This window comes from Bubalus bubalis, chromosome X (assembly GCF_019923935.1).
Source record: "Bubalus bubalis isolate 160015118507 breed Murrah chromosome X, NDDB_SH_1, whole genome shotgun sequence".
Lineage (NCBI taxonomy): Eukaryota > Metazoa > Chordata > Mammalia > Artiodactyla > Bovidae > Bubalus > Bubalus bubalis.
In genome coordinates this window covers 104,490,484-104,516,757 of record NC_059181.1, presented here as the reverse complement: position 1 = coordinate 104,516,757, position 26,274 = coordinate 104,490,484, and the positions used below count along the sequence as shown (strand labels likewise).

General features: G+C 55.7%; 3 protein-coding genes across 7 annotated transcripts; all 3 read right to left on the bottom strand.

Moving 5' to 3' along the window:
• Positions 1–1,725: 1,725 nt before the first annotated feature.
• UBL4A (ubiquitin like 4A) lies at positions 1,726–4,428 on the bottom strand. Of its 2 annotated transcripts, XM_025276062.1 has the most exons (5): positions 4,268–4,428; positions 4,009–4,114; positions 3,560–3,774; positions 3,347–3,453; positions 1,726–1,891 (listed from the first exon to the last, which is right to left on the bottom strand). In XM_025276062.1, exons 1-5 carry the CDS (start codon positions 4,313–4,315, stop codon positions 1,780–1,782), a joined length of 588 nt encoding a protein of 195 aa, XP_025131847.1. In that variant the 5' UTR covers positions 4,316–4,428; the 3' UTR covers positions 1,726–1,779. The 2 variants fall into 2 exon arrangements, with proteins under 2 accessions (XP_025131847.1, XP_025131848.1); XM_025276063.2 differs by lacking the exon at positions 1,726–1,891 and having other exon boundaries at positions 3,268–3,453.
• A 565-nt stretch (positions 4,429–4,993) lies between these two features.
• On the bottom strand, positions 4,994–12,981 carry SLC10A3 (solute carrier family 10 member 3). 3 transcript variants are annotated; one of them, XM_044936643.2, is made up of 2 exons: positions 8,841–12,981; positions 4,994–6,807 (listed from the first exon to the last, which is right to left on the bottom strand). In XM_044936643.2, the coding sequence occupies exon 2, from the start codon at positions 6,667–6,669 to the stop codon at positions 5,236–5,238; it is 1,434 nt and encodes a 477-aa protein (XP_044792578.1). In that variant the 5' UTR covers positions 6,670–6,807; positions 8,841–12,981; the 3' UTR covers positions 4,994–5,235. The 3 variants fall into 3 exon arrangements, with proteins under 3 accessions (XP_044792578.1, XP_044792577.1, XP_006043677.1); XM_044936642.1 differs by lacking the exon at positions 8,841–12,981 and adding an exon at positions 8,033–8,789 and having other exon boundaries at positions 4,994–6,919; XM_006043615.3 differs by lacking the exon at positions 8,841–12,981 and adding an exon at positions 8,033–8,789.
• A 137-nt stretch (positions 12,982–13,118) lies between these two features.
• On the bottom strand, positions 13,119–21,582 carry FAM3A (FAM3 metabolism regulating signaling molecule A). 2 transcript variants are annotated; one of them, XM_006043613.4, is made up of 10 exons: positions 21,371–21,581; positions 20,969–21,041; positions 18,962–19,069; positions 18,351–18,374; positions 16,148–16,271; positions 16,004–16,062; positions 15,555–15,605; positions 14,895–14,979; positions 14,692–14,818; positions 13,119–13,762 (listed from the first exon to the last, which is right to left on the bottom strand). In XM_006043613.4, the coding sequence occupies exons 2-10, from the start codon at positions 20,979–20,981 to the stop codon at positions 13,667–13,669; spliced, it is 687 nt and encodes a 228-aa protein (XP_006043675.1). In that variant the 5' UTR covers positions 20,982–21,041; positions 21,371–21,581; the 3' UTR covers positions 13,119–13,666. The 2 variants fall into 2 exon arrangements, with proteins under 2 accessions (XP_006043675.1, XP_006043676.1); XM_006043614.4 differs by lacking the exon at positions 15,555–15,605 and having other exon boundaries at positions 21,371–21,582.
• Between the last annotated feature and the right edge of the window lie 4,692 nt (positions 21,583–26,274).

Sequence of the window (26,274 nt, the reverse complement as noted above, 5' to 3'; positions counted from 1 at the left end):
CTTTCACCTTGGGCACATTCTTTCCCAGCTGAGCCACCAGGGAAGCCCAAGAATACTGGAGTGCATAGCCTGTCCCTTCTCCAGCGGATCTTCCCGATCTAAGAACTGAACCGGGGTCTCCTGCATTGCAGGCGGATCCTTTACCAATTGAACTATCAGGGAAGCCCAGAGCTAGGGGAAGTAGAAGGAAAAGTTGGAGAGGGCAGGCAGAAGAGGTGGCCCGGGGCAGGTCCCCAGTAGCTCCGGGAGGCCGCTCTGGCTGGGCCCTGGAGGGGGACAGGGGGACAGGAGTGAGCATCTCTCCTGCAGGCTTTCCAAGACCCAGAGCACAGAGGCTGCCATGGCCTTCGCACCTCCTGCTGGCAGGGCCTGACCCATCCTGAGCAGCACTTGTCAGACCTACTGGACTTGGTAAGGCTGGCTTTTTTCCAGGCCTGCATGGAAAGCAAGGTGCCAGCAAATTGTGCACACAGCTGATCTTTGCCTGGGTGTTTTCCAGCTCAGCGAGCCCCACCCCAAAGGAAACACTGCTTTCCTCTGAGCCTGCCCCTCTGTCAGTGTGGCCATGGCAAGTGGCACCACAGGCATCTTATTCCAGGTGCCAGACCGTTGCTGTCTGTGGCCACTTCAGCTGGACGTTTCACTCACCCTGCCATCTCCTAGTGGGGCTGTTTCAAGGCCCCTCCATGAGGAGAGAGTGGTCTCAGGCCAGGGGATGGGGGGTAATGTGGGGGGTCAGTGCCCACCTCTGGGGCAGACACTTGGCTCCAGGGGCACAGTGCTGGCCATAAACATTCCAGCCCCTGTGGAAAGATATTGCAGCATTTGGAGCCTGCAGGGTACATGGGGCCACCCCCCCTCCCAGAAACTAAGGAAAAAGGCAGGGCACAGCCCGTGGCCATTCTATCCTCTAGCAATGGCACAAGGCCTAGACCAGAGCCTCCGTGGCCCCTTCCCACCTGGGCCTCCCATCTCTCATCCCAGCACCTCTTCCCTGTCTCCCCCCTCCACCCCTGTAGCTACACACTCCTGCCCAGACAAGCTTCTGGAACTGGGGGTCTCCAGTCACTGGCAAGACCTTTCCTCCTCTCCACCATGCAGCGGCTTCTTGCCCTAAAACATCGCCAATGACCTTCTTGTTAGCTTGAGAGGAGGCTGCCCTCTCTTTTGCTTCTTGGCAGCACTAGACACTCTGCACCCTGGCTGGAAGGGCCTTCCTGGCCTCTGACACCAAGCTCTCCCTGTGGCCTTGCGTCTGCGGAGGTGCCTTGGCCTCTGCAGTGTCTCCAGTTGGTGAAGTCCCCCCCAGGTCCAGTGCTCTCCCCTTTCTTCAGTCATGATCTCTGGGAAGTAATTTCATGCATCCTTGCAGTGTCTGGGACATTGTGTCCGCAGGCCCTCCGGAATGTCGTGGAAAGCTGCACAGGGCTGCGGAATTGGCCCGTTGGTCCTGTCAGCAAGGCACTTGCTATACACCCAGGAGATGCCACTCCTGTCTCCATGGGCAGCCTGAGTTCCTCGATGACTTCCTGCACCCAGCAGATGGCTCCTAGCCACCACAGGGTCGTCACTGCCCAGTCGGGAGGCACACAAGACTCACCAGCTGTCTCTTGTGTCTGTTGACAAGACTGCATCAGCCCTCCCTGAGGACCCGGCCTTCCTGAGAGTTGCCCTCTCCCTTCCACAGCCCACCCAAGCCCCTGACAAAATGATGGAGGCACCGAGTTCTGAGCATCCAAAAGGGACAACGTTTATTTGTTGGGGCAGCTGAGGAGGAAGCTACGCTAGAGGACGGGAAGGTGCTCCATGCTGGCTGTGACCGAGGGGTTCGGTGGAAGCTGCAGGCAGCCATCTTCTGATCCTGAGGTAGAGGCCTGGGATGAAGCAGACACTGCAGAGTGCAGAGGGGAGGTAGGAAGAAACTGGGTATTTGGGGAAATCGTTTATCTGCTGCCAATACCCCTGGACTTTTACAAACCAATTCCAATTCGCAAACCAATACCTTTCCTTTATTGCTTAAACCAATATCCTGTAATGGTTAAATCAATGATGGGGAAACCAAAAGCAGTTCAGCTAATAGAGTTCCTTTCAGGTTAAAGTCTCACATGCACCTCTAGTGTGACTGAAAAGGTCAATATAAAATTTCCTGACTGCAAAGAAATGAGAGCGTAGGGAAGTCTATCACATGGGCACTGCGGCAGTGCATGCCCAGCTCCTGGGTGGAACCACGGACTTCCACCTGCTCTTCAAAGCCTTTGGCCCTCGAGCCACTGTCCGTCCTCCTGACCTGGGGACCCAGCACTTACCCCATGAGGCTCAGGCCAGAGGGTGGCCCAGATGCCCTCCTCCAAGGAGCAGGTGCCTAGATGATCTCTACGGCCCACCCACCAGCTTCTGCCCCCACCCAGGTTCCCTCTCAGACAGTGAGTGGTGTGCACAGTGGGAGGCCCTGTCCACATGTGGCAGAGGATGGGCAAAGGGTCAGGGGCCTGCTCGAGTCACCTCGAGACCGTCACCTGTCATCTCTAAAGGTCATGGACCACTTCTGTCTGGAGGAGACAAGCAGAAGGGGGTGCCCAGAGAAAAGCTGTGACACTAAGGGCCAGGACACTCCGTCTCTGGGCCACGCTTGGCCTTCACTCAGCATTTGGCCTCAGTTTGTATCTGGGACACAGGGGTAGGATGCCTACAGACTCCTGACCCCAGGCTTTGGAGCTAAAGGAAACTGAGAGAGTCTCAGGAGCAGCCCTCACTGGGCAGAGTTGAAGGCTGGGGACCAACGCAGCACAAGGACTTGCCTAAGGTCACTCCTCAGAGCCGGGTGACATCCTAGACTCCCCAGCCCGCCTTCCCTTTGAGTGCATACTGGTTGCAGCTGCTAAGGGGGCCCAAGGCTGGCTGTCACCTGACCTCTTGCCAATGCCGGACCTGCCAAGGATGAGGTGACAGGATTGGGCATCAGGGGCTAGCTGCTTCCCCTTCCAGGCCTGGAAAAGGTATTGCTCGAGGGTTTCTCCTCAGTGGGCTAAACCTGGAATGTCCATGGCCACCCCTCAGAACCCATTTGAACGACCCTCTTCTCCCTCTCACCCTGAAGCACTTCTGGAAGCTGGCTGGACTCAGAATCTGGCTCCTTGCCTTGCCCGCTAGGAGCCTCGGCTGTCTCACCTTTTGTGCAACATGTGGGAGCCAATGAGTGGGGCCTGGCACCTAACATGAGCCAGATACAGGTACCCGGGTACCCGCCAGGCAGTATTATGAGCCAAGTTGCAATACAAGAAGACATTTAATGCTACATGCAGCTTGTGGCCTGGCCAGGCTCCTCCCCACACTCCGAGAATCCTACTTGGAGAACCCCTTCTCCATAGCTTCAGTCGCTTCGGGGTGCAGGAAGCGGCCAGCCAAGCGTTCAATGTCATCCAGCGTCAGGCGGCTCAGGGACCGCTCATAATCCTGAAGAGAGAAAGCCAGAAGGATTCAGGGGTGTGGCTTGGGGCGGGGGCCCGCTGGGACAGAGGCAGGTGGGCAGGACGCAGAGGTCCTGGGCCACGCTTCTCACCCTCTGGAGTTGATCCAGGACTCTGCTGGCATCGGCGGCGCTGAAGTGCTGGGCCAGAACTCTGGAAATGAGCGTCCAGGCGGCGGGCGGTGGGGCCGGGGCCTCGGCCGATTTCCGCGCGGTGCTTTCTTCCAGCAACACCTTCTCCAGAGGTTTGACCACTAGGTTGAGCTTGGAATTCGGCCCGATGCTGTAATCGGAGAGTCTTTTCCCATCTGTCAGAGAGAGAGAGAGAGAAACTGATGGAGCTGTGGCCCACGGTCGCACTGCCCACGGTGCTGCGAGGCCTCGGGGAGCCCAGGCGAAGCGCTGCGGTGGCCTCCCGGGGTGGGGGTGGGGGGTCACCTAGCCAGATCCCCCTCCACCTACACTGCTGCCCGGGCCTGGGCTGGATGCCCCATCCCCTGGCTTCCCGCGGGTCTCCCCCGGAGTCCCCTCTCCCTGGTTACCTGCCAGGGCCTTGCCCTTGAACAGCAGCCGCTGCTGGCGGACCGGGATGTTCAGCTTCTCGGAGACCAGATGTTTCAGCGTGGACACCAGCTCGTCCTCCGACACCTGTCCCGGCCGAGAAAGGTGGGCGGGGGGTGAGGCCGCGGCCCGCGCGGAGGGCGGCTCTCCCGAGGTGGCCAACCCGCCGGGTCCGTCCCCGCCCGCGGCTCGATCCCGCACCCGCGGGGCTGACCGCGCAACCCAGCCCAGCGATGCTACCTGAAGGCTGCACTCGCGGCCCTGGAGTGCCTTCACCGTCAGCTGCATGGCGGCCGCCGAGGCGTCCACTCGGGCCGGCGCGCACCCCAACGGCCCGCCGCCGCGCGCCGCCGCCCCGGGCGCGCGCCGGAACCGCCCGCCGCCGCCGGAAGCCTCGCGAGGGGCGCGCCCGGCGTCGCGGTCCCTCCCCGCGGAATCGCAGGCCCCTCCCCCCATAACCTGGACTGTCCTCCGCGGACCCCGGGGCGACGGAACCCGGAAGCCCGCGGAGAGGGGAAAAAGGTGGAGGGACGAGTCGGGCCCGCTCGAAGGAGTTGAGGAGCTGGGCCCTGGGAGACGGCGGGCCGGGAGTTCGCGCGCCACCGCCCGCGGGCAGAGCAGGTCAACGCTGATGCCCGTTCCATCCCCTGCCTCTCAGGAGCCCGCAGAAGGCCTGGCCCTGCCGAGCTCGCTTCACCACCCGCCGGCCTCCTTTTTAGTCCACCTGTGGAAAAGCAACTGAGCTTGGGATCTGGCGGGGGAGTCAGGCCTCTGTCCTTCCAACTGCTCCTTCTAGAACAGATACACAGCTCTCAGAGGCAATGCAGGGGCGAGGAGGGCTAAATCTGGCCAGAGGTCACTCTGTCGCCCAAGCCAGCCCTCCACCCTGGCCCACGCCTACCTAGCCACATCACAGCTTTCCTTCCCCGACCCGCAGGCCTCAGAGGGCAAAGACAGCAAGGGACCCAAGCTTGCTTCTGTTTTATTGAAATATATTTTCTGGGCAGTGCCCGTCTACAGAATTCAGCATGGCCTCTTTGGCACTGAAAGCTGGAGAATAAAAAACGAGTAAAAAAAATAAGCCTGGGTTTTTTTTTCTGAGTGCATAGTGCATGAGAACTAAAGGCCTTTGGTACACAAGAATGGTGGGGACAGTTGGTGGAGGTTGGGGGCTAGGGGTGCCTGGTGAAAGCTTGACCCAGGGGGCCTCAGGGAATGGCGCACACGCTGCTATAGATAAAGTGGCCAATTACTAAGGCCAGCATCTCCGAGGTGCCGCTAAGTGCCACAAGGAAAGGGGCCTGGGAGGCGTAGTCAGCCTGGAGGCGGCGGAGGGACAGCTGCAGCATGGCCAAGGCCAGCAGGCTGTTCTGCACCCCAACCTCGATGCTGACAGTCCGCCGCTGCGCCACCGGCAGCTTCAGGCACGTGGCCAGGCCGTAGCCCACTAGGAGGCCGACCAGGGGCACCGTGAAGCCCACCAACACGATGGGCAGCCTGACGCCTGCCAGGATGAAGATCCCCATGCGGTAGGCCAGGAAGAGACCACCCAGGAGCAGCACAAAGCTGAAGGGCTTGATGACATGCAGCAGCAGCTGCGAGAACTTGGGGAGCTTGGACTTGATTACCACGCCTGCTGCAATGGGGATGGCAATGAACAGCAGGGTCCCCAGGATCTTGGAAAAGGGCACATGGAGTGTTTCATGGATGCTGAGCAGGCGACTGTAGATGGCTGAGGACAGCGGCAGGAAGCCAGTGGCAGCCACCGTTGAGATGAAAGTCATAGAGATGGCCAGAGTGACGTCCCCTCCAAGGAGGAGGCTGAAGAGGTAGCTCCCCCCGCCGCCGGGCGACGAGCAAGTGATGATGAGGCCCAGAGCCAAGGCCTTGGGCAGCATGAAGACCTTAGCCATCAGAAAAGCATAGAAGGGCATGACTAGAAACTGGCCCAGAAGGCCGAGCAGCATGGGCTGGGGGTTCTGCAAGAGCCCCTTCAGCACCTCGAGCTCCACTTTGCACCCAAATGAACACTTATTGACGAAGATAAGAGGCAGGAGCAAGTAGAGGATTGGGTTCTCTGAGAAGTGGACTAGGTCAGTGCCAAGGGTGATGGGGGTATCTTCAGCTGGTGAGACCTTGATGCAGAAATCTCTCCGTTCCTCGATCAGCCTGGGCGGGGCCTCGCGGGGGTCCGTGAGCTGGATGTGGAGTGGGGCTATCCCAGGCAGGCCCGAGCGGATGCTTACCACGAAGCTGCCGCCGCTGCCCAAGGCTATAGAACTCACATTCTTGATGGTCAGCACCTCTGGGTCCAGGGAGGTGACCCTCAGCATGGGGCTGGGTCCCGTCCCATTGCCCTGGCCTGGGTACTGGCTTGTGATCACAATGATGCCCTCGCTCTCTTCTGGGAACTCAAACTCCATCACAGAGCCATCTCCAATGCTCAGATAGCGGCCCCTGGTCAGGGGCATGGGATGGCCCAGAGCTGGGCTGAGACTGGCACTGGCTGTTCCCCGGGCCCCCCACAGCAGGCTGACAAGCAGCAGGGTGGCTCTGAGCATGCTTTGGGGGCCCGTGCAACCAGTGCCCCCTTCTGGGCCAGGCCACTGCAGGGAGTGGCCTTCACCACTCCTAAACACCATGGCTCCTTCCCAAGGGTGGGGTGCACAGGCCCTCTGTGGCTTAGGAGACCAGCCTTGCTGGTGCTGTTGGCTGGTCCTGAGAAGGGTCCATGGGCGAGGTCTGGTGCTGGGCTGCCTTTCTTGATGGTAGAGCTCTTTCTGAGAAGAGAAGGGACATGGTGGTGGCTGTTGAGGATGAGCAGCTGTGAGCCCAGGAGCATGACCGAGAAGCCCACTGATGGGAGACTCAGCAGGGTCCCTTGCTGCAAGCCTGGGGATGGAAAGGGAATGCCTAGTGCTGGCCCTTGAGTGCCATTCGCGTATCCCTTCCCCAGTCACAACTGCCTCAAGCTTCCCCCGAAGGGCCAGCGACAGGTAGGACTTTGCCTTCAGCCTGCTGATTTGGGCTGATTTCCACAATTCAGAGATGGCCTGACACCAGGGGATCAGCCATGATCAGCCACCAGGGAGAGACAGCCCCAATCTTGTCACCACTAGCCTGTGCCGCACTTGCTTTGAGGCACAGTTGCGGCAGTACCACAACCAGGAGGAAATCTCTGCAGGACAGCCCAGGGATGCCCAGGAAGCAGGTCCAATGACAGCAGGCCAGCTCACGGCATCTGAGTGTCATCTGACCAGCAGAGAGCAGCCGGCAAAGTGGTGTGGGCAGCAGGTGACCCCGGGGCCAAAGGCCCCATGTGCCGGTGTTCACCACTGCCATGTGAATGGTGGTGCTGTGTGTGGCCATCTGGCCTACCTACCTGCTGACAGGGGCAAGATGTAGGTTCTGGGAGGAAGCAGGTCCCCCTCTCCCCAGGGAAGTTGCCAGAAGGGGCAGCAGAAAGGGATCAGATAGGCCCATGTGTCTACTGAGAGGTTTCTCCCCTTTCTGTCAGAGCTCTCACTCCCCTGGCAGGCCCAAAATTGGAGCTCCTAGAGCCACTGTGCCATCTGAGAAGCTCTGCTCAGAGTTCAGGGACTCCTCTCATGCCCACGTGGACCCCTACCAGAGCCTAGAACTACCCTTGAGGAGTGTTTCTAGAGGGATGGGCTGCCTCAAGGGGAAAGAAGGACGTTTGCCTCTTTCCACTTCTCAATTTGGGCAGCCCACACCCTACTGTCCTGCAGGAACTGGGGCAACCAAGATGAGGACACAGTAATTCTTCATCCTTACTGTTGACTGACTCATGCCTGGCATTGTCCGAGTCTTGGAAGAGGCCCCTGTGTCTCTAGATCCTATCGGGGATAGTCTCATTTGAGACTGGGGAGCAGTGGAAGTAGGTGGTGGAGGGCTGGTTCAGCAGAAGGCTCATCCCTGGGAAAGTCATCCTCTACCACCCTGGGATGCCATAGCCTCTCCTGGCTTGGCATTTGGGTTACTTACCCTGGAGGCCTTGATTCAGCCTTGGGTCCCACCGCTGAAGAGGGAGGCAGGAAAACCAGAGGGAGCAGGAGAAGTACAGTGGAGGGGACTCACAGGGAAGAAACGAAGGCACCTGGGACTGAAGCCACCGGTCTGGTGTGAACCAGTTCAGAAGGCAGAGGAGGTGAATGGCCGTGCACCCCGTCGTTCCAGTACCACTGGTGGCTGTGAGTCACTGTGTGGGGGATCTGGCCCAGATCCCACCATTTCTTCTTTAGGTGCCAGGAGAGTTTGGGCAGATACGCCCCAAGACGAGGGAGGGAACCCCGGGTCAGTAGGTTTTCCCACACTGGCCGAGTGTTCGGTGTCGGTGCAGTTGGCAGTGCTGACCCGGGGCTCCTCCCTACCTGGGAGTCCGGAAGTAGCTGGACAGGGCAGATCAGAGCTCGGGCAGAAATTGGGGAGGGAGAGGGGGAGGAGCGCCCTGCAGCCGGCGATACGCCCGGGCGGCCCCGGGATCCCTCACGCCACTCCCGGTCCCCGCGGCTGCACGAACGCCCTGCGGCGAGCCTTCTCCGCGGCTCCCGGCCGCCACAGCAAGCGAGGGAGGAAACTGGCCGGAGCCAGAAGCCGCCTTCCGCCCGCCCTTCCGGCCTGAGGCTCTCACCTGCCTCGGCAGCCCGGAAACTCGGCGCCGGAGCCAGCGCCTGCCGGGCGGGCGGACGCCCACGAGCACTGCCAGCCGGGGCTCCGCCCCGAGCCCGACAAAGCACCGCCTCCGCCTCCGCCCCACGCTTCCGCCCCGCCTACCCCACGGCGGCCCCCTTACCTCTCACCGTCGGGGCGGGCCTAGACCGGATATAACGTAACACGGAAGCGGCGAGTCTGCGCGCGCGCGCGCCGGTCTGGCTGCCTTCCGGGTCGTGGTGGGTCGGTGCTGGGTGCTATCTCGTGTGGCTAGTGAGACGCGTATACCAGTCTTCTGTGGTCGCTGCCGGGGCGACCCGCACCAGTAGGCACCCCAGTCCTTCCCAACCACGCTGCGACCTCTAGGGGCAGTGGGACGCATGCTTAGCCCTTAGTCAAGCTAGGACGCCCGGGAGCTGCTGCTTAGTGGTAGGACCCGGGAATCAGGGTTTCTGTCACGTGCCTTCTCTGGGCGCTAGCCCTGTGGCCAGAGGGCCGACTCTGACGGATCCAGACTCTGGGACCCAGTCTCGGCCATGTTCCACCTTCCTACATTCAAGCAATGACCGAGCGCCTATTTCCACCCTGTGTAAGATCAGTGGATTTTTGAACGTTTCAAAACTATTTGGGGCCACCAGCAGGGTCCGGAGATTTCAAAACTATTTGGGGCCACCAGCAAGGTCCTAAGGTTTCACGGAGGAGTGCAAACACATGGTAATAAGGAAGGGCAAAAAGGTGGTGAAGGTGTAGAACGTGGATGTGAGAAGACAGTGAACAAGTGTAGAATCAAAGGAGATTTGTATGGTCCCAAAGGTTGCTGGGCAACCGCAGTCAGGGAGTGGGACAATAGCTACCCACTGCTCTGGAAGAACTTCTTGTCAGGGCTGTGATGGAGGCCAGTGGTGCCCAAAGTTGCAGGTTCTTGCCCCAAGAAGGTTTCTAAGACACATCGTAGAGAATGTCCAAAAAGACCTGTAGCATATCTATTTTTATTTATTTTCCCAATAAATAATAACTGTAATCATCTAAATAAAAACCTATTAATTTTAATTTAGCCTTATTTATTGAGAACTGTATTTGTGTATGTGTGTTATAAAGTTCAGATTAGTACATTCATGTGATGTGTAAGCAGATAGACACACATGGTGGGGGTGCACACTCAAGAGGGTTTATGTCAGTGATCAAGAAACATTCAGAGCTGTAGCTCTAGGCTGTTCTTTAGTCTCAGTTAAGACATAAGCCTTTTGTGTGTGTGTGGACTTAGTATCCCAGAAAGTCTGTACTGTCCCTCTCAAATGGGGTTGAGAGGTCCTGATGGAAGCAGGCTGGCACAGGTGAGAGGGCACATGCTAGGTTGAAGACTGCAATTTTGCAAAGGAGCAGTGGTGCTGTCATTGTCTGAGGATGGGGTAAAAGTGGCCAGAGGGAGAAGGGGGATGGATCAGCTGAACATTGGGGATGGAAAACCTAAACGATGTGTTCACCCTTGAGGAACCCTTCGTTTTTATATTCCCAACTGGATGAGAATTGGTGTCAGGGGTCAAGGAGAACAAATGTAGTTAGAAGGCTGCTCCCCATTATCGTTAGTCTCTCCAGCCTTCCCTGAAAAGCCAGAGGGGCTGGTGGGGTGTCTGATCTGAAGGAATTTGGAGGCCTTCCCTCCAGGAAAAAGGGGTGGCTAAATTAAAATCATGGGGTCACAAATAGTTGGACACGACTTAGTGACTGAACAACAACAACAACAAAACAAGAATGTTTGTAGTTAGTTTCGAGGATTAATAATTTACCCCAGAAGAAGGAAGGTCTCTATGAGTCAGTCAAGGATATCTATTCCAAATAAGTCATCTGGACCAAGAAAACAGATGGAACACATGATAGTTACAGCTAAAAGAACATCAGGGCACTTCAGATGGGAGACCCACCTCCATCCCACTAACAGGGCACAGTGATGACCCTGAGAGGTGGACTTACCTCCTGCTCTCCATGCAGGGGCCTCCAGGAAGACTGTGTGATAAATAAGCAGGCATGGAAGGCATATTCTATACAAGCATGAATATGGGATGCATTTGGTATTTACCGGGAAATGTGACAACTGGCGTTTTTACAAGCCCAGCTACAGGTTGTGGTGCCTGAGTTTTCTTTAGAGGGCCATCTCTCTTCCTCTCTTGGTACACAGGTTTGCATGTAGAGGACCCCAATGCTGGCCTCTTGGGGTGCATGACACAGAAGTAGCCAATCAGAGCCACACAGATTGAGGCAAAGATAAACCCATAATCCAATCTGGGCCAATGAGAGGTAGTTCCCTAGGGACTGGGAAGATGGGAACTCTTTCTTGCTGGGGTTGCTCCCCCTGCCTGGGAAGTCAGCACATTTGAAAAAGACATGAATACAAAAAAAAAAGGGGAGCCGACATACGAGAGCCCTGAGGACATGACTGGAGCTGGACTCACCCGTAGGCATTGGGGGTCTGTTACAGGAAAATTCAGCCTCCCTTTGCTATCGTGGCTTTATTTTCGCATGTGCCAGTTGAGTTGGGACCCTGGCTCTTGTAACTGTAACTGAGGATGTCTTAACTCCTGAGGGTAGGCCTGGGGGACAAAACCCTGGTGGAGGAGGACCACTGGGTGTAAAAAGATGGCCCTCTACTTTGGAAAGTCTGGCAGGCTGCACACCACCCACTGTCAGCGTCCTGGCCTGTGTTGGGCCATGTGGGGGATAAAGCTGGCCTGCTGCTTCCATCTGTGTGAATCCAGCATAAGCAATGAAGGTCTGGGTCAGGTCAGCTGGCATAGTGGTTGATAAGAGGCACCTCCCAGCCTTGCAGTTCGTCCCTTGACTAAGGTGCATTTCATTTGGGGCGAGTCACTAACTTTGTGGGGCCCTACTTAGCTGCCTTCTAACCTCCCAGCCCCAGGGAAGCTTTCCTAAGTATACCAGGGACCATTTTTTCTTCTCTAAACAGGGGTCACAGCAGCACTTGCTCACTGGGGTTGCTGTGATGACTGAGCAGGGAATACATGCAGATGATTCACTGGCCACATGTTGATCCTTGTGGCAGCCCCAATGGATACATCCAGACCCATCAGACTATTCTCTCTACTTTGGAGGATGTTGGAAATGTCCATAATAGAAGGTTAAAAAAAGATGAATAACATAGATGATACTATAATGGTAAGTACTCAGTTATTGCATCTTCCCTCGTAGCTCACTTGGTAAAGAATCTGCCTGCAATGCAGGAGACCTGGGTTTGATTTCCTGGGTCAGAAAGATTCACTGGAGAAGGAAATGGCAACCCACTCCAGTATCCTTGCCTGGAGAATCCCATGGACAGAGGAGCCTAGCAGGCTATAGTCCATGGGGTCGGAAGAGTCAGACATGACTTAGTGACTCAACCATCACTTGTTGTTATGAACACTTGTCAAACAGAGTGCACGACACCAAGAGGGAACCCCAAAGTCCACCCTGGGTTTTGGGTGGTGATGACGTTTCAGTGGAGGCTGGGTATAAGGGAACTCTGGACTTTCTGCTCAACTTTGCTGGGAACCTAAAACTCTAAAAAACAAAGTCCATGTAAAAATGAAAACATCTCAAGTTCTTGGCACGGGGTCAGGCTGGTCTTCAGCTCGTGTGATCACCATCTCCCAGGCAAGAAATTCAGGCTGCCCTCACGTCTGCAACTCCCTGACCCTTTATGGCTGTGATTGTGGCCCCACAGCCACAGCCTCTCCTCCTGGGCCATCCCAGGACTCTCTCTCTCTTCCGCGCCTCCCTAAATACCTTCATTTTCTGATGATGCACTCACACTCTGGCAGCACTTAACCCCTAGAGGGGGACTCAAACGTCCACTGCCCCCCGCCACGGTACCCTCAATGTGACCTGGCTGGTGCCCAACTGATTCCTCTACCTGGGAAGTCCAAACTGCCTTCCCTCCTTTTCCTGACACCAGGCCATTTCTGTGCCACTTTGTGTACTTTTCCAGCAAAACTCCTTATCGTTTCTTGCTGGTTCTCACCCAATGTAGGGAAATAGAGCTGTGATCTCTGAGAAGTGCCAAATAGCCTCCCTACCTTGATCTCTCGTGCCCTGATTTCAAAGGGATCTAAAGCTGAGTGCTGCGGGGAGAAGCACCAGCTCTTGAGGGAGCCGGGGCAGGAGGGGGAAGCCTCCTGGGTTGATTTGAATCCCCACTCCTATCCCTACAGGCCTGTGTCCAAGGGATTCAGCCAGTTTCCAGCAGCCAGAATCAGCTTTCCAGGCAAGGCTACAGGGATGCCCACTGGGCAGAGGGGCCTGTGGATGACATGCACCCTGGAGACACAGGCCATTACAAAGGGTGTGAAGGCGAGTCGGTTGAGCCTCGGGGACGTGTCCCTCCCCCAGGACACCAACACCCCTGACTCACCCCGCTGAACACACTTCATCCTATTGGGGGCCACCAGTTTATTAAGAGGTCATGGAGAAGGCAGGCCCTCTGACAAACCACAGGGGCAACCACCTGCCACTCCAGAGACTGCCATCAGGCCGCAACTTCAGCACACAGCTGGCCCGGCTCCAAGGTGGCCGCCCCTCCCTGGAGGTGGCCAGGTGGCCCAGCACAACAAATCATGCTGGAAACAGGCCTGGCCCATGGAGCCGCAAGGCACTCTGTGATGCAGAGGTTCTGGACGGTGCCCAAACCTTCTAGGCAGCCACTACCAAACCTGGGGCTGCAGGTGCTTGGGACTAGCCTGGCTGGGGGTTGACTAGGGGAGCAGCTTTCAGAAGAGACAGGTATTTGGGGTTCCCCCCAGACACAAAGTGCGATGGGTCCGCTGGGCAGCCCCCACTACTGGTCACTGTCTGGTCGCTGGTCACCACCTCAAAGTCCCGACGTGCTGGGTGTGGGGTCGGGGCCTCAGCCCTGTGCTGGCGCCTCGTCAGGGGCTGGGCACACGCAGCCTTGCTCAGTTTCGTCTGCGAGCCTGGCGCCTAGCTGGCTGCGGGCCTCCTGGGAATGCAGCCCTCCATTTCCAGCGCCTCGGGCCAGCCTTCGTACTTATTGGTGTGCTTGCTATTCTTCACGTGCTGTGGGGTAGAAGAAGGCATGTACTCATCCTCAGCCACCGGGGCCAGACAGACCCTCCATCCTCTTGGGCTGGGGTCAACCAAGCGGGCATTCTCTGGGCACCCAGCCCCGTCTGCCAGTGCCTCAGTGTTTTCAGCTAAAGATGGCGGCAGCTGTCCCCTTACAGCTGGAGGGGGTCAGGTTCTCAGAACTCTGGTGGGCCTGGCCCATGCTGGGAAGGGAAGGACGGGGTGTGTCCCAGCCCCCACCTCGCCCACAGGGAGCCCATGAAAGCTGTGTCAAGAGTGAGGCCCAAAGGGACATTTCTTGTCTGGGAGTCAAGCTGCTTTTTTGGCAGCTGGAGCCTTCCAGAAACCATTGGAATGGCCTGTTTGCCTTGCCCTGTTGCGGGGAGCAGGGTTTGGGGGCGGGGGGCCTCCCAATGAGGGCAGCTGGGGAGCATGGTGTACAGGTTAAACTGGGGTCCTGGGTTTGGCAGGGATGGGACATCACTGAGAATCTTTTGGGGGTGGGGGTGGTGCTGTACCACGTGGCATGAGGGATCTCAGTTCCCTGACCAAGGATAGAACCCATGCCCTTTGCCCCTGGCAGTGGAAGCATGGAATCTTAACCAAACAACTGACAAGATGTCTGGCAAGCATCTTGAAGATGTATAGCAGGGAGGTGTCTTAACTGTGACTCTTGCTCATGTGAAAGCTTTGCCATTCAAAGGTTCTTTAGGGGGAAATCCAGACAAGAGAGAGAAGATCAAAGTTACTGCCCTCCTTGTGCACAGCCAGGGCCACTGTGGGGCGGGGGGCAGGTGTGCTGGGCAGAATTCAGGGAAGGCTGTGGCATGAACAGAAGGGGACCTTGGAGGATGCAGGCCAGAGGGGCGGGCAGACTGCCCTGGGCCAGGCAGTGGGGGTTCCAGGCTTTGTGTCCATACCTGCTCAAAGGGGCTCTTATTCTGCACACCCTTGGCCCCCACAAACACCCAGCTGTCCCGAAAGGCCAGGTCCTTGACGTTCTTGCTGCCCAGATCACTGAAAAGCTTCCGAGTCTCTTCATTCATCCTGACGCACAGAAGGAAAAGAGGTGAGCTGTGACCCTAGACGGATGAGGCTGAGGCCGGCCTCGGCCATCACTTACTTGGTGGCTGGGTCGTCGTAGGAAGCCACAAACACTAGGGTGCCTTCGTGAAGCGGCCGGATGAACTTCAGCAGGTCGTTGACATCTGGGGGGACAGGTCCCATGGAGCACTGGCCACCTCTGAGCACCCCTCCCTCACCAACCCCTGTTCTCCAAACAAGGAAACTAAAGCAGGGAGTGGGCCAGGGATTCATGCCAAGCCAGGTCGCCAAGTGAGTTTAGGAACCAGATAATAAGAAATAGAAGAGTTTCGGAAACAAGTAAGGAAAGAAAGAAAAAGGGAAGTCGCTCAGTCATGGCCGACTCTTTGCGACCCCATGGACTGTCGCCCACCAGATTCCTCCGTCCATGGGATTTCTCCAGGCAAGGGTACTGGAGTGGATTGCCATTTCCCTTATCCAGGGGATCTTCCCGACCTAGGGATTGAACCCAGGTCTCCCACATTGCAGGCAGATGCTTTACCATCTGAGCCACCAGGGAAGCCCAGAAAACAAGAAGCCAGGGCCAAAGCCCTGATTGTACACCGGTCCTTCTCCCCACCTTTTCTGAAGGCGAGGGAGTGCTTGAGCTGCCCAGGGGAACCTAGAGGGAACAGCGTTCAGGGCAAAGGAGCTGTCATTCCACCCACAGTCAGAAAGTAGTAGTGGCAGCCTGACTCACCTCCCGCCCACATGTCGAAGGCGCGGGCCTCGATGAGGTCTCCATTTACCCCTGGGTAGGGGGAAGAATTGGGCGCTGCTGCAGGAGCTGCCAGAGTGATGCCACCCGGAGCCCCCAGATCAGCAGCCCTTCCAAAAGCTCCCCCCAATACCCCCAACATGTGAATGCCTACCACCGTGCTGCTGGTTCACATGCCAGGACACACCCAAGGCTGCCAGGCATTGGCGGCCCTCCGGGGGCTCCCCAGGCAGCAGCCTCCCATCCCTGGAAAGTTCGAGATCTTCACTGCTACCCTGCTCTTGTCCATCGGGTCACTTCTGTGGAACCTTCAGCTCCTACACACTGCCCGCTACCGCCCCAGGCCCCCCAGGAATTCCCGGAGTGGGCATGTGGACAGAGGGTGGCAGGCTGCCACTCGGCTTTGCATCTCTGCTCCATGGGGAACTCACCATTCACCAGGGCAATGTTCAGTCCCCGGCCCACGTTGTCCTTGACACTGCTCATGAGCCTGGAAGCGGGTCAAAGCTTTCCAATGGCCCATCAATGGCATGCAGCCCCTGCTTCCCTCCCCGCCCCCATCCCGAGAGGCTCACATCCTGTCTTCCAGGCAGATCTTGGGTCCAATGACATTGGCAGCGCCGCTGACCACACGGAAGGCCAGGTGCTCCTCGGGGCACGGCTGGGGCAGACCGCATTTGTACTTCCTTGCCCGCGGCTCTGTGGGGACAACCAGCGTGACTCCTGGGCCTGGCCCTGGGGGCACCGGACACCGGAGAGGGGGTGGTCAGGGCCAGCCCATAGGGACGAATGAGTGATCACAGACCAGGGGACTGGCGTGCGGAGGAGACATGGCTCAGGTTGAGGTCAGGGACCCTCAGGGAGGCTCTTTGGCCACTGGTGGGAGAACAGAGGATAGTAGGAGAGCCGCCAGGAGGATGGTGTGTTACGAGGTGAATTGTGTTCCCACAGAAGAGGCTCTGAAGCCCTAGGACCTCAAAACGTGACCTTCAGTGGAAACAGGGTTACTGACATTATAATTCATTTAGAGGCGATCACCCTGGAATAGGGTGGGCCCTAAATCTAATGACTGGAGAAGGAAATGGCCACCTGCTACAGTACCCTTGCCTGGAAAATCCCATGGACAGAGGAGCCTGGTAGGCTACAGTCCATGGGGTCATGAAGAGTTAGACACGACTGAACGACTTCACTAATCACTTTAAATCTAATGATGTGTGGTCTTAGAAGACAGAAGACACAGACGTGGAGGAGAAGGCCATGTGAAAATGGGCGCTGAGACAGAAGGGATGAAATCACAAGCCAGGGGCCACCTGGGGCTACCAGAAGCTGGAAGATGCCAGAAGGAGCCTCCCCTGGAGCCTCTTGGATGAGAGTAGCCTTTCAATATCTAGATCTCAGACTTGGAGCTTCTGGAACAGAAAGAATATCCTTCTACTGTTTAAGCCACCCAGTTTCTGCCACTTTGGTATGGCCACCCCAGGAAATGGATACAGAGTTTGAGACCAGGAAGTGGGGTGCTACTGTAATAAATCCCCCAAAATGTGGAAATGGCTTTCCAACCGGGTAATGGGTAGAGGCTGTAGGATTCTGAGGTACTTCTTAGAAAAGGTCTAGATTGCCTTGAAGAGACTGTTAGTAGACATATAGCCATTGGAGGTAATTCTGCTAAGGGCTCAGAAAGAAGGGAGAACAGTAGAGAAAGCTTCTACCCTCATGGAGAATACACACATCACTGTGCCCAGAATGTCACTAGAAATGTGAATGCTAAAGGTGCTTCTGGTGAGCTCTCAGACAGAAATGAGGAATGTGTTCTGGGACACTGGCCAAAAGGCCACCCTTGTCATCAAGTGGCAAGGAACTTGGCCAAATTGTGTTCTAGTGTTTTGTGGAAGGTACAACTCGTGAAGGCTGAACTTGGAGATTTCTAAGCAGAGTGTTGAGGATTTCTCCTTGTCGCTCACAATAACATGGGAGGGAAGACAGGCCAGTTAAGCATGAAAGAACCAGAATGTGAAGGTCTGGAAAATTCTCAGCCTAACCATATTGCAAAAAAAAAAAAAAATGAGAAGGGCAGGTTCAGGAGACAACACCCAGGGTGTGGCTGGACAACTGTTTGTTAAGAGCTAGACGGGTGACTTGTAGACCCACTCAGCTGTGTCAGCAGAAGCCAGGAGAGAGAGATGACGTTATCCAGGAATGATCTGGAGGACTCTCTTGTCTATAGCTTAGACCCTCATGAATTCCAAAGGAGATAAACAAGGTTTTTTGAGACTCGTATACAAGTAGGAACATTTCCAGGCTGGACTGAGAGAGACAGACAAAGGATGGAAGGGAGGAAGGAGAATTCCAAGGGCAGGTCAATAGTTGCAGAGGCCACAGTTGGCTTGGACCCAAAGGGAGGGTAAGATCGCCCCCTATATTCCAGAGCCCCGCCAACCTTCACCCCCTCAAAGGCCCAGGGATTCTTCTTAGGCTTTGAAATGGAATGGATCTGCCCTGCTGGGATTTGGACTTGCTTGAGACTGATGACCTCTTTATTCCTTACAATTCCTCCCTTTCAGAATGGCAATGTCTATCCTATGCCTGCCCCCCTAGGTATTCTGGAAGGAGGTAACTTGTTCTCTGGACTCCCAGCATGCAAGCAGTTCCTGGGCTACAGTATGGGGAGGGGTAAATGGAGAAGAGAAACCCTGGTGGGCTGGGTACAAGCACAGCTGTCACAAAGGTGGTCAGAGGGGTAGGTACACTGCAGGAGCAGTGAGGTGAGAGGAACCTTACCTGCAGTCACTGAGTTCTCTTGGCCTGTGGGTACAGAGAGTTGTTTCTGTTAGTAGGGCAGCCTGGTCCTGTACCAGGAAGTCGACGTGGAGGGCAAGCCAGGATCAGGGGCCAGGGGCTATGCCAGGCTCATCCTGGCACATACATTCCTGGGCAAGTCTAAACATTCACATGCAAAGCTCTCTGTTTCAGAAAAGGGTAGATGGGACTTGTGAAAAGTCCTTAGAGATGAGGTGTCCCCGGCAAGAAGGGGTCGAGTTCCCTCCCCATCTCAGAACCCAGTGGAAAGCCTCCAGGGACCAACGAGGGCATCATCCCCAAGATTCAGCCGAAGCTCCCCTGCCCCCCTACTCAGGCCCCAGTGACTCCAACTGAACTGAATGGATTCTAATGAGTGGGGATTGGTGTGTCCAGCCAAAGCAACTGGGTGGTAAGGGTCAGGCTGTGCTGGACACCAAGAGGCAGACCAGTGAGGACAGCTCCTGGTGTCCTGCCAGGAGGAAACAGACAAACCAGACCACTGCCAGACCCGTCCTGAGCCTCAGCCCACAGGTCCGGTTGCCTGCCACCAGCGACCCTTGTAGCAGGGTGAGGGAAAGTCCCACACTCACTGGCGAAGAGTTGCTGGATCCAAGGAAAGCCAAGGCCACTGAGGAGGATGCTGACTACAATCCAGGTGACAGCCACGGTGATGACCAGGGCCACGATGCGAAGGGGGCCTGGAAGCAGGACAGACATGAGCGAGGCCACCTCTGAGGGCAGCGAGCTCCCGGATGACCCCAGGCCTTCTCATGAGCAGATCTCCTCATCCGCTGGGGAGGAAGGGATGGGAGAACAGGAGTGGGGGGTACCTGTGGCCACCCACCAGGCACAAGAGGCAGATCAGCTCCTGGTGGGTGAAGGAGGAAAGGCTGCTGCACCTGGAAGGCTCTTGGCTTGGTTCTCCCTGGTGTTGTGGAGGGGCCTTCAGAGCCCCTGCTGGAGAGGGCTTTACCCACCTCCCATGCTGACAGAGGAGCCCCCTAACCCCTGAGGTACCCATGCATTTGAGTCCCCGCCACCCTGCCCTCCTTTCTCCTGCAATGATGGAGGAGAAGGCTCTTACCCCTTTAGAAGGCCAGGCAGGCCTCCCTTCCCCTGCTGTGAGCTGGGTGCCCAGCTCCCCACCCTGGCTGGGGTTCTTGGAATAGCTCACTCTGTCTCACTCTTGGTCCTCTATAGTCAACATCTCCTGTCCTCTGAAGATGCAGGAGGACAGTCCTTGGGGATCACGTCCCCAGCCAGCCACTGGCCTCCATCTGCTCCCTTCCCCTCCTCTCAGGCCCCTCCAGAATCGCATATGCTGGCTCTTCCCTCCTTGCATAGACTTCCCTCCTGGTCCCTCTGTCTTCTGATCTCCTCCTCTCTGCCCGGGCCTCCATCAGCCCCGTAGGACAGCCTGTCGCCAAGGCCCCCGGCCTGGGACCTTCTTGGGGTCAGCGCCCCGGGGTTACCTGTGGGCCCTCATTGTCTCCAGGCTGAAGCCCTCCTGCAGAAACCCTTCTGGGCTGGCACCCTGGAAGCCCATAGGATGCTCCTCACCCTTCTCATCCTCTGAGACCCTGCCCTGAAGACCTGGGCTTGTCCTGGTTTCTGTCTCACATGGCCTTCTCACCTCCTTCCATGGACCCTTCCTGGATCATGTCATCCATTCTCCTTGTCCTTAACGTTTATCTCTGGCTCTGTCCTGTCTTCTGAGCCATATCTATATAGCCAACTGCTACTTTACTATTGCTATTTGGATATTTCACAGGTGTCTCAAACTAAATATTAAAACAGAACTCATCTTCTCTATTCTACCCCAAATAAGCAAACTATTCTTCTGGTATTTTGTCTTTCAGCAAATGATCCCTCCATTCATACAGTGCGGCAAGTGAAAACATTACAGAATGACACTGGGGAATCCCCAAATCCTGTGTCCATACCCTTCTCTCACTCTCCCCTCCTGCCTCAACTATCTGTATAAGTGCCCTCCTCTGCTCCCAGCCTTGAACTGACATTCACAGAGCAGTGACTCTTATTTTCCCAGCCCAGCCCTGACAACTCTTGAGGCCACATCTTCCCAGCCAGTTCCTCATGGGCCAGCTTCCCTGGGATACATTCATAGTGCTGCAACCTTTTCCACTAGGAAGTCCACCCCAAAACTGATGGGACCCCAAGCCCACTTTGTCTCAACTGTCCAGGCAACAGCAGAACTGGCAGTGGGTTCCCATCTGAGCCCAGGGCCACTTTGATCAGCTTCTTGTCTAAGACCACCACATCTCCCTGTCCACCCAGCTGCTGCACTCCTTGGGGCGTCTCTCACATAGCTCTTTTTCCAAAGAGTGGCCAGTCACCCCGTTTGGGAGAAACAGACTATCATACTCCTCTTCTCACGACTGAAAGAGTTGGGAGCTGAAGTCCTCAGAAGTGAAAGGATTTGCTCAAGGTCATAGAATGAGTGTTTCTGCAAAACCCAACAAACCCAGTGGTCCCACAACTTCCGCCCTCCCCGCCCTTCCAGACAGACCTCTGGGCAGCTGGGCCTCCAGCCGAGTCTGCTTTCCAAGACTCTCCCTTTCACGGTGGAAGCCACCCACCTGCCAACCTCATGTCCACTTCTCTCGTTGGGCTGGGACAGCCAGCAGGTGCAGCCTTTGGGGACCCTGCGCTCTGGGGAGGGGGGCAACAAAGCAGAACAGCAGGTTTGGGTGGGGGTCAGGGACGACCTCTTGGTGGGCCCCAGTTATGGTGCGGGAGTTATCGGTGCGCCGATTTGCTGGTCTAAGTCCCTGGCCAGGCCCCTTGGGGACGTGGAGAGAAACCCGGCTGGGACCGGAGGGGACGCGGGAACCAGGCGGGTCACGATCGAGCACCCGGGAGCCTCTGGGGCTGGGAAGTGGAAGTGGTTGTCCCAGATGCGGGTCCCTCCCGCGGGAGGACCCCCCCACCTCTCTGGGCATGGAGGCCGGCGACGCGGGCCGGGCCAGCCAGAGACTTGCCTGACGCTGCAGGGAGGGATGAGAGCCGGATCGAAGGCAGCGTCGTGAGGCCACCCGCCTCGCTCTACTTGGCGAGGCCAGGGAGCTGCGCGGGGCAGCTCGAGAGGCCCAGCAATGGCGACTTGGGGCGAGAGCACGGCCGCAGCTGCCACCGCCGTCACCGGCTAGCTCTGGGCAGCCGGCTACCGGGTAGGAGGGGCCCGAATTTGCCCCGCCCCCGACGCACTCTCCGGCAGAGCCCCCGGGCCGGGCTCCGGGGGGAGGGGCCACGCTCGGTCCCGCCCCTGACGTCTCCTCTGAGACTTCGCTCAGCGGGGAGAGCCCCGCCTTCCCAGGCTTTGAGGGCGGGGCTACGCTCCTGCCCGGCGCTCAGATCCGAACCCTACAAACGGGCGGCGGGATCCCGGGGCGTAATGAGAAATTCTTTCAACGTTCAAATCTGTACGTTTTCGTAACACGGAATAACAGAGGCGTGTCCGGGGAAATGGCGGGATGCGATGATCCAGGAGCCAGCAGGCTCAGCCTTGAGCGGCCTCCCCGCTCGCCAGTCTGTTTTCCAGAGAGCGGCACGCTCACACGCGCTTACCTCCTGCCTGCTCCCCCAGCCTCCTTCAGGAAGGCACCCCGGACACCGCCCGGGGCACCCTGATCACCGCCCCCCCCCCCCGCACCCCCGGGCTGGGAGAGCTTGGGCCACCCTGTAGCCTGAACCCATTGGTCTGGGACGTCTGCAGCCCGGCGGCGTGAGAACCACAGAAACATCCGTGCCCTTTGACCCAATGACCTCACTTATGGGAAAATTCCCTAAGGAAAGAACCAAAAATACCAGAGAAAGTTGATAGAGCTAGGCAGTGACAGAGCTCTGGTTAGCATCCAGGAACTTCTACAATGGCATCCACAACACTCCCCCCCCACCCCTTCTCCCTACAAGATCAAGGTGATGTTTCAGGCCCCTGCAGTCAGCGATTAGTATTTGGGATCACGTAGTACTGACCATTTGCTATCTGTAAGATCATGGCGTCCGATCCCATCACTTCATGGCAAATAGATGGGGAAACAATGGAAACGGCGATAGACTTTATTTTCCTGGGCTCCAAAATCACTGCAAATGTTGACTGCAGCTATGAAATTCAAAGACGCTGGCTCCTTGGAAGAAAAGCTATCACAAACCTAGACGAGTATTAAAAAGCAGAGACATCACTTTGCCAGCAAAGGTCCATCTAGTCAAAGTTATGGTTTTTCCAGTAGTCATGTATGGATGTGAGAGTTGGACTATAAAAAAAGCTGAGCGCCAAAGAATTGATGCTTTTGAACTGTGGTGCTGGAGAAGACTCTTGAGAATCCCTTGGACTGCAGGGAGATCAAACCAGAAAATCCTAAAGGACATTAGTCCTAAATATTCATTGGAAGGACTGATGCTGAAGCTGAAGCTCCACTACTTTGGCCACCTGATGTGAAGAACTGACTCACTGGAAAAGACCCTGATGTTGGGACATTGAATGCAGGAGGAGAAGGGGACAACAGAAGATGAGATGGTTGGATGGCATCACCGACTCAATGGACATGAGTTTGAGCAACCTCCGGGAGATGGTGAAGGACAGGGAAACCTGGGATGCTGCAGTCCATGGGGTTGCAAAGAGTCAGATATGACTGACTGGACAACAACACTTGTCTGTGAGTACCAAACCCTGGGCGCCATGCCCTCCCTCAGTGGTCTTTCCTGCAATGCTGGGTGTTGTGGTGCCCAATAGATGAAGCTGGTGGCTGGTCCCACTCTGGAGCTGCCAGCCAGGCACCAGGCAGCGGGGAGACTACTAGTGCTTAGAGGACACTGTTTACGTCTTTCTCAGAGCAGACATTTTGGAAACGCTGGTTTAATGAGTCCTCCTGAGGGCCCAATGACACATTCATCAACCCCAGGGAAACCACACTGGTGCAGGGCCAGAGGCCCAGGACTCCTCCCCAGTGTTCTGTGCTTCAGTGGGCGGCCTTGTTTCTCCGGGAATATTTTTCAACGGGGACTTAAGAGAGGATGAGACCCTCGCAAGTCATGTGCCCCAGTGCAGAATGTCTCCTCTGGGCCCTCCTGCTCATCCGCAGGGCAGCTCCCACAGCCACAGTGCTAGTTCCCGGTGTTTGCTTGGCTCCTCGTGCCAACTGTGGGCACCCAGAACCCATGCCCTCAGCCAATCCCTCATTGCCTTCTCTGTGCAGACGCTGCGTGTGGAGTTGTCAAGTGACAGGGCTCATGGGGGCCTCTGTGCTCATGCCCTTGTGCTGGCATCTGCCTCTACTCCCAAGTAGGCACCCGGAGCTGAGGTGACAGGTGACTGTTCTTACACGGGACCTCTTGCCTGGACCCTAGATTAGGCAACTGGGTTGCCAGTGACAGTTGAATGCCCTCACCCAATGCCACCTCTGCCACTGCCAGAGTAGGTACAAAGGTGTGACTCAGTGAGGCCCTAAGGACTATTCAGAGATGAGGGGACCAGTGACTGTCCTTACAGGGTCCCCCCCTTCAATCTTGTGCCTCCTTGTAGGCACCTGGAATGGAGGTGACAGTTGAATGCTCTTAACTGGAACCAGTAAAGGAGAAAGGGAAAGATATACTCAATTGAACGCAGAGTTCCAAAGAATAGCAAGGACAGGTAAGAAAGGCTTCTTAAGTGAACAATGCAAAGAAAAAAGAAAACAATAGAATGGGAAAGACTAGAAATCTCTTCAAAAAATTAGAGACACCAAGGGAACATTTCATGCAAAGATGGGCACAATAAAAGACAGAGGTGGTATGGACCTAACAGAAGCAGAAGATATTAAGAAGAGTTAGCAAGAATACACAGAAGAACTATACAAAAAGGTCTTAGTGACCCAGATAACCACGATGGTGTGATCACTCACCTAGAGCCAGACACCCTTGAGTGTGAAGTCAAGTGGGCCTTAGGAAGCATCACAATGAACAAAGTGAGTGGAGGTGATGGAATCCCAGTTGAGCTGTTTCAAATCCTAAAAGATGATGCTGTGAAAGTGCTGCACTCAATGTGCCAGTAAATTTGGAAAACTTAGCAGTGGCCACAGGACTGAAAAAGGTCAGTTTTCATTCCAATCACAAAGAAAGGCAATGCCAAAGAATGCTCAAACTACTGCACAATTGCTCTCATTTGATATGCTAGCAAAGTAATGTTCAAAATCCTTCAAGCTAGGTTTCAATAGTATGTGAACTTAGAACTTCCAGATGTACAAGCTGGATTTAGAAGAGGCAGAGGAACCAGAGATCAAATTGCCAACATCTTTTGGATCATAGAAAAAGCCAATTTCAGAAAAACATCTACTTCTGCTTCATTGACTACGCTAAAGCCTCTGACTGTATGGATCACAACAAACTGGAAAATTCTTAAAGAGATGGGAATATCAGACCACCTGACCTGCCTCTTGAGAAACCTGTATGCAGGTCAGGAAGCAACAGTTAGAACTGGACATGGAACAACAGACTGGTTCCAAATAGGAAAAGGAGTATGTCAAGGCAGTATATTGCCACCCTGCTTATTTAACTTATTTGCAGAGTACATCATGAGAAATGCCAGGCTGGATGGATCACAAGCTGGAATCAAGACTGCTGGGAGAAATATCAATAACCTCAGATATGCAGATGACACCACTCTTATGGCAGGAAGAGAAGAGGAACTAAAGAGCCTCTTGATGAGGCTGGAAGAGAGGAGTGAAAAAGCTGGCTTAAAACAACATTCAAAAAACTAAGATCATGGCACCTGGTCCCATCACTTCATGGCAAATGGATGGGGAAACAATGGAAACAGGGACCGACTATTTTCTTGGGCTCCACAATCACTACAGATGGTGCCTTCAGCCATGAAGTTAAAAGACCCTTGCTCTTTGGAAGAAAAGCTATGACAAAACTAGACAGAGTATTAAAAAGCAGAGACATCACTTTGCTGACAAAGTTCCATCTGGTCAAAGCTATGGTTTTTGCAGTAATCATGTACAGATGTGAGACTTGGACAATAACAAAGGCTGAGTGCCAAAGAATTGATGCTTTCAAACTGTGGTGCTGGAGAACACTCTTGAGAATCCCTTGGACAGCAAGGAGATCAAACCAGTGCATCCTAAAGGAAATCAACCCTGAATACTCATTGGAAGGACTCATGCTGAAGCTGAAGCTCCAATACTTTGGCCACCTGATGCAAAGAGCCTTTTCTCATTGGAAAAGACCCTGATGCTAGGATAGACTGAGGACAGGAGAAGGGGACGACAGAGGATGAGATGGTTGGATGGCATCACCGACTCAATGGACACGGGTTTGAGTAAACTCTGGGAGATGGTGAAGGACAGGGAAGCCTGGCGTGCTGCAGTCCATGCATTCTCAAGGAGTTGGACATGCCTGAGTGAATGAACAACAACCAGGACCTCATGCCTCTTTTGCATTGCAAGCTCCTAGAGCTGAGATTACAGCTACTGTCCCTCTCAGGTCCTTCACGTCTGTCCTTCATTGGCACCGGGCATCCAGTGAGTCGATCATCCTCACCAGGGCCCTCTCATCTCTGCCACAGGGTAGCACCAAGATCTGAGCTGTCCACTAACTTCTCTAGCCTGGGCCCTGTGTCATGGTGGGGACACTCAGAGAGGATCAGCTTGGGGGTCCCCACCCTGCCCTCCCTACTCCCACGTAGTCATCACATGTTGGGGGTCCAGGAAGAGCTTAGTCTCTCTTCCACTTCTGGTTCCTGGCCCTACATGGATCCTCCATGCTGTTAAGTGTCCCACTCAGTGATGCCATGCCAGAAGGCTTTCCAAGGGGCTTGGGATGACTCTCCCCAGAACTCAGCTCTACTGGACCCCCCAAAGTCTGTAGGTGTCTGTGGAGCTGTGTGAGGGGGCCCTGAGCACAAAGA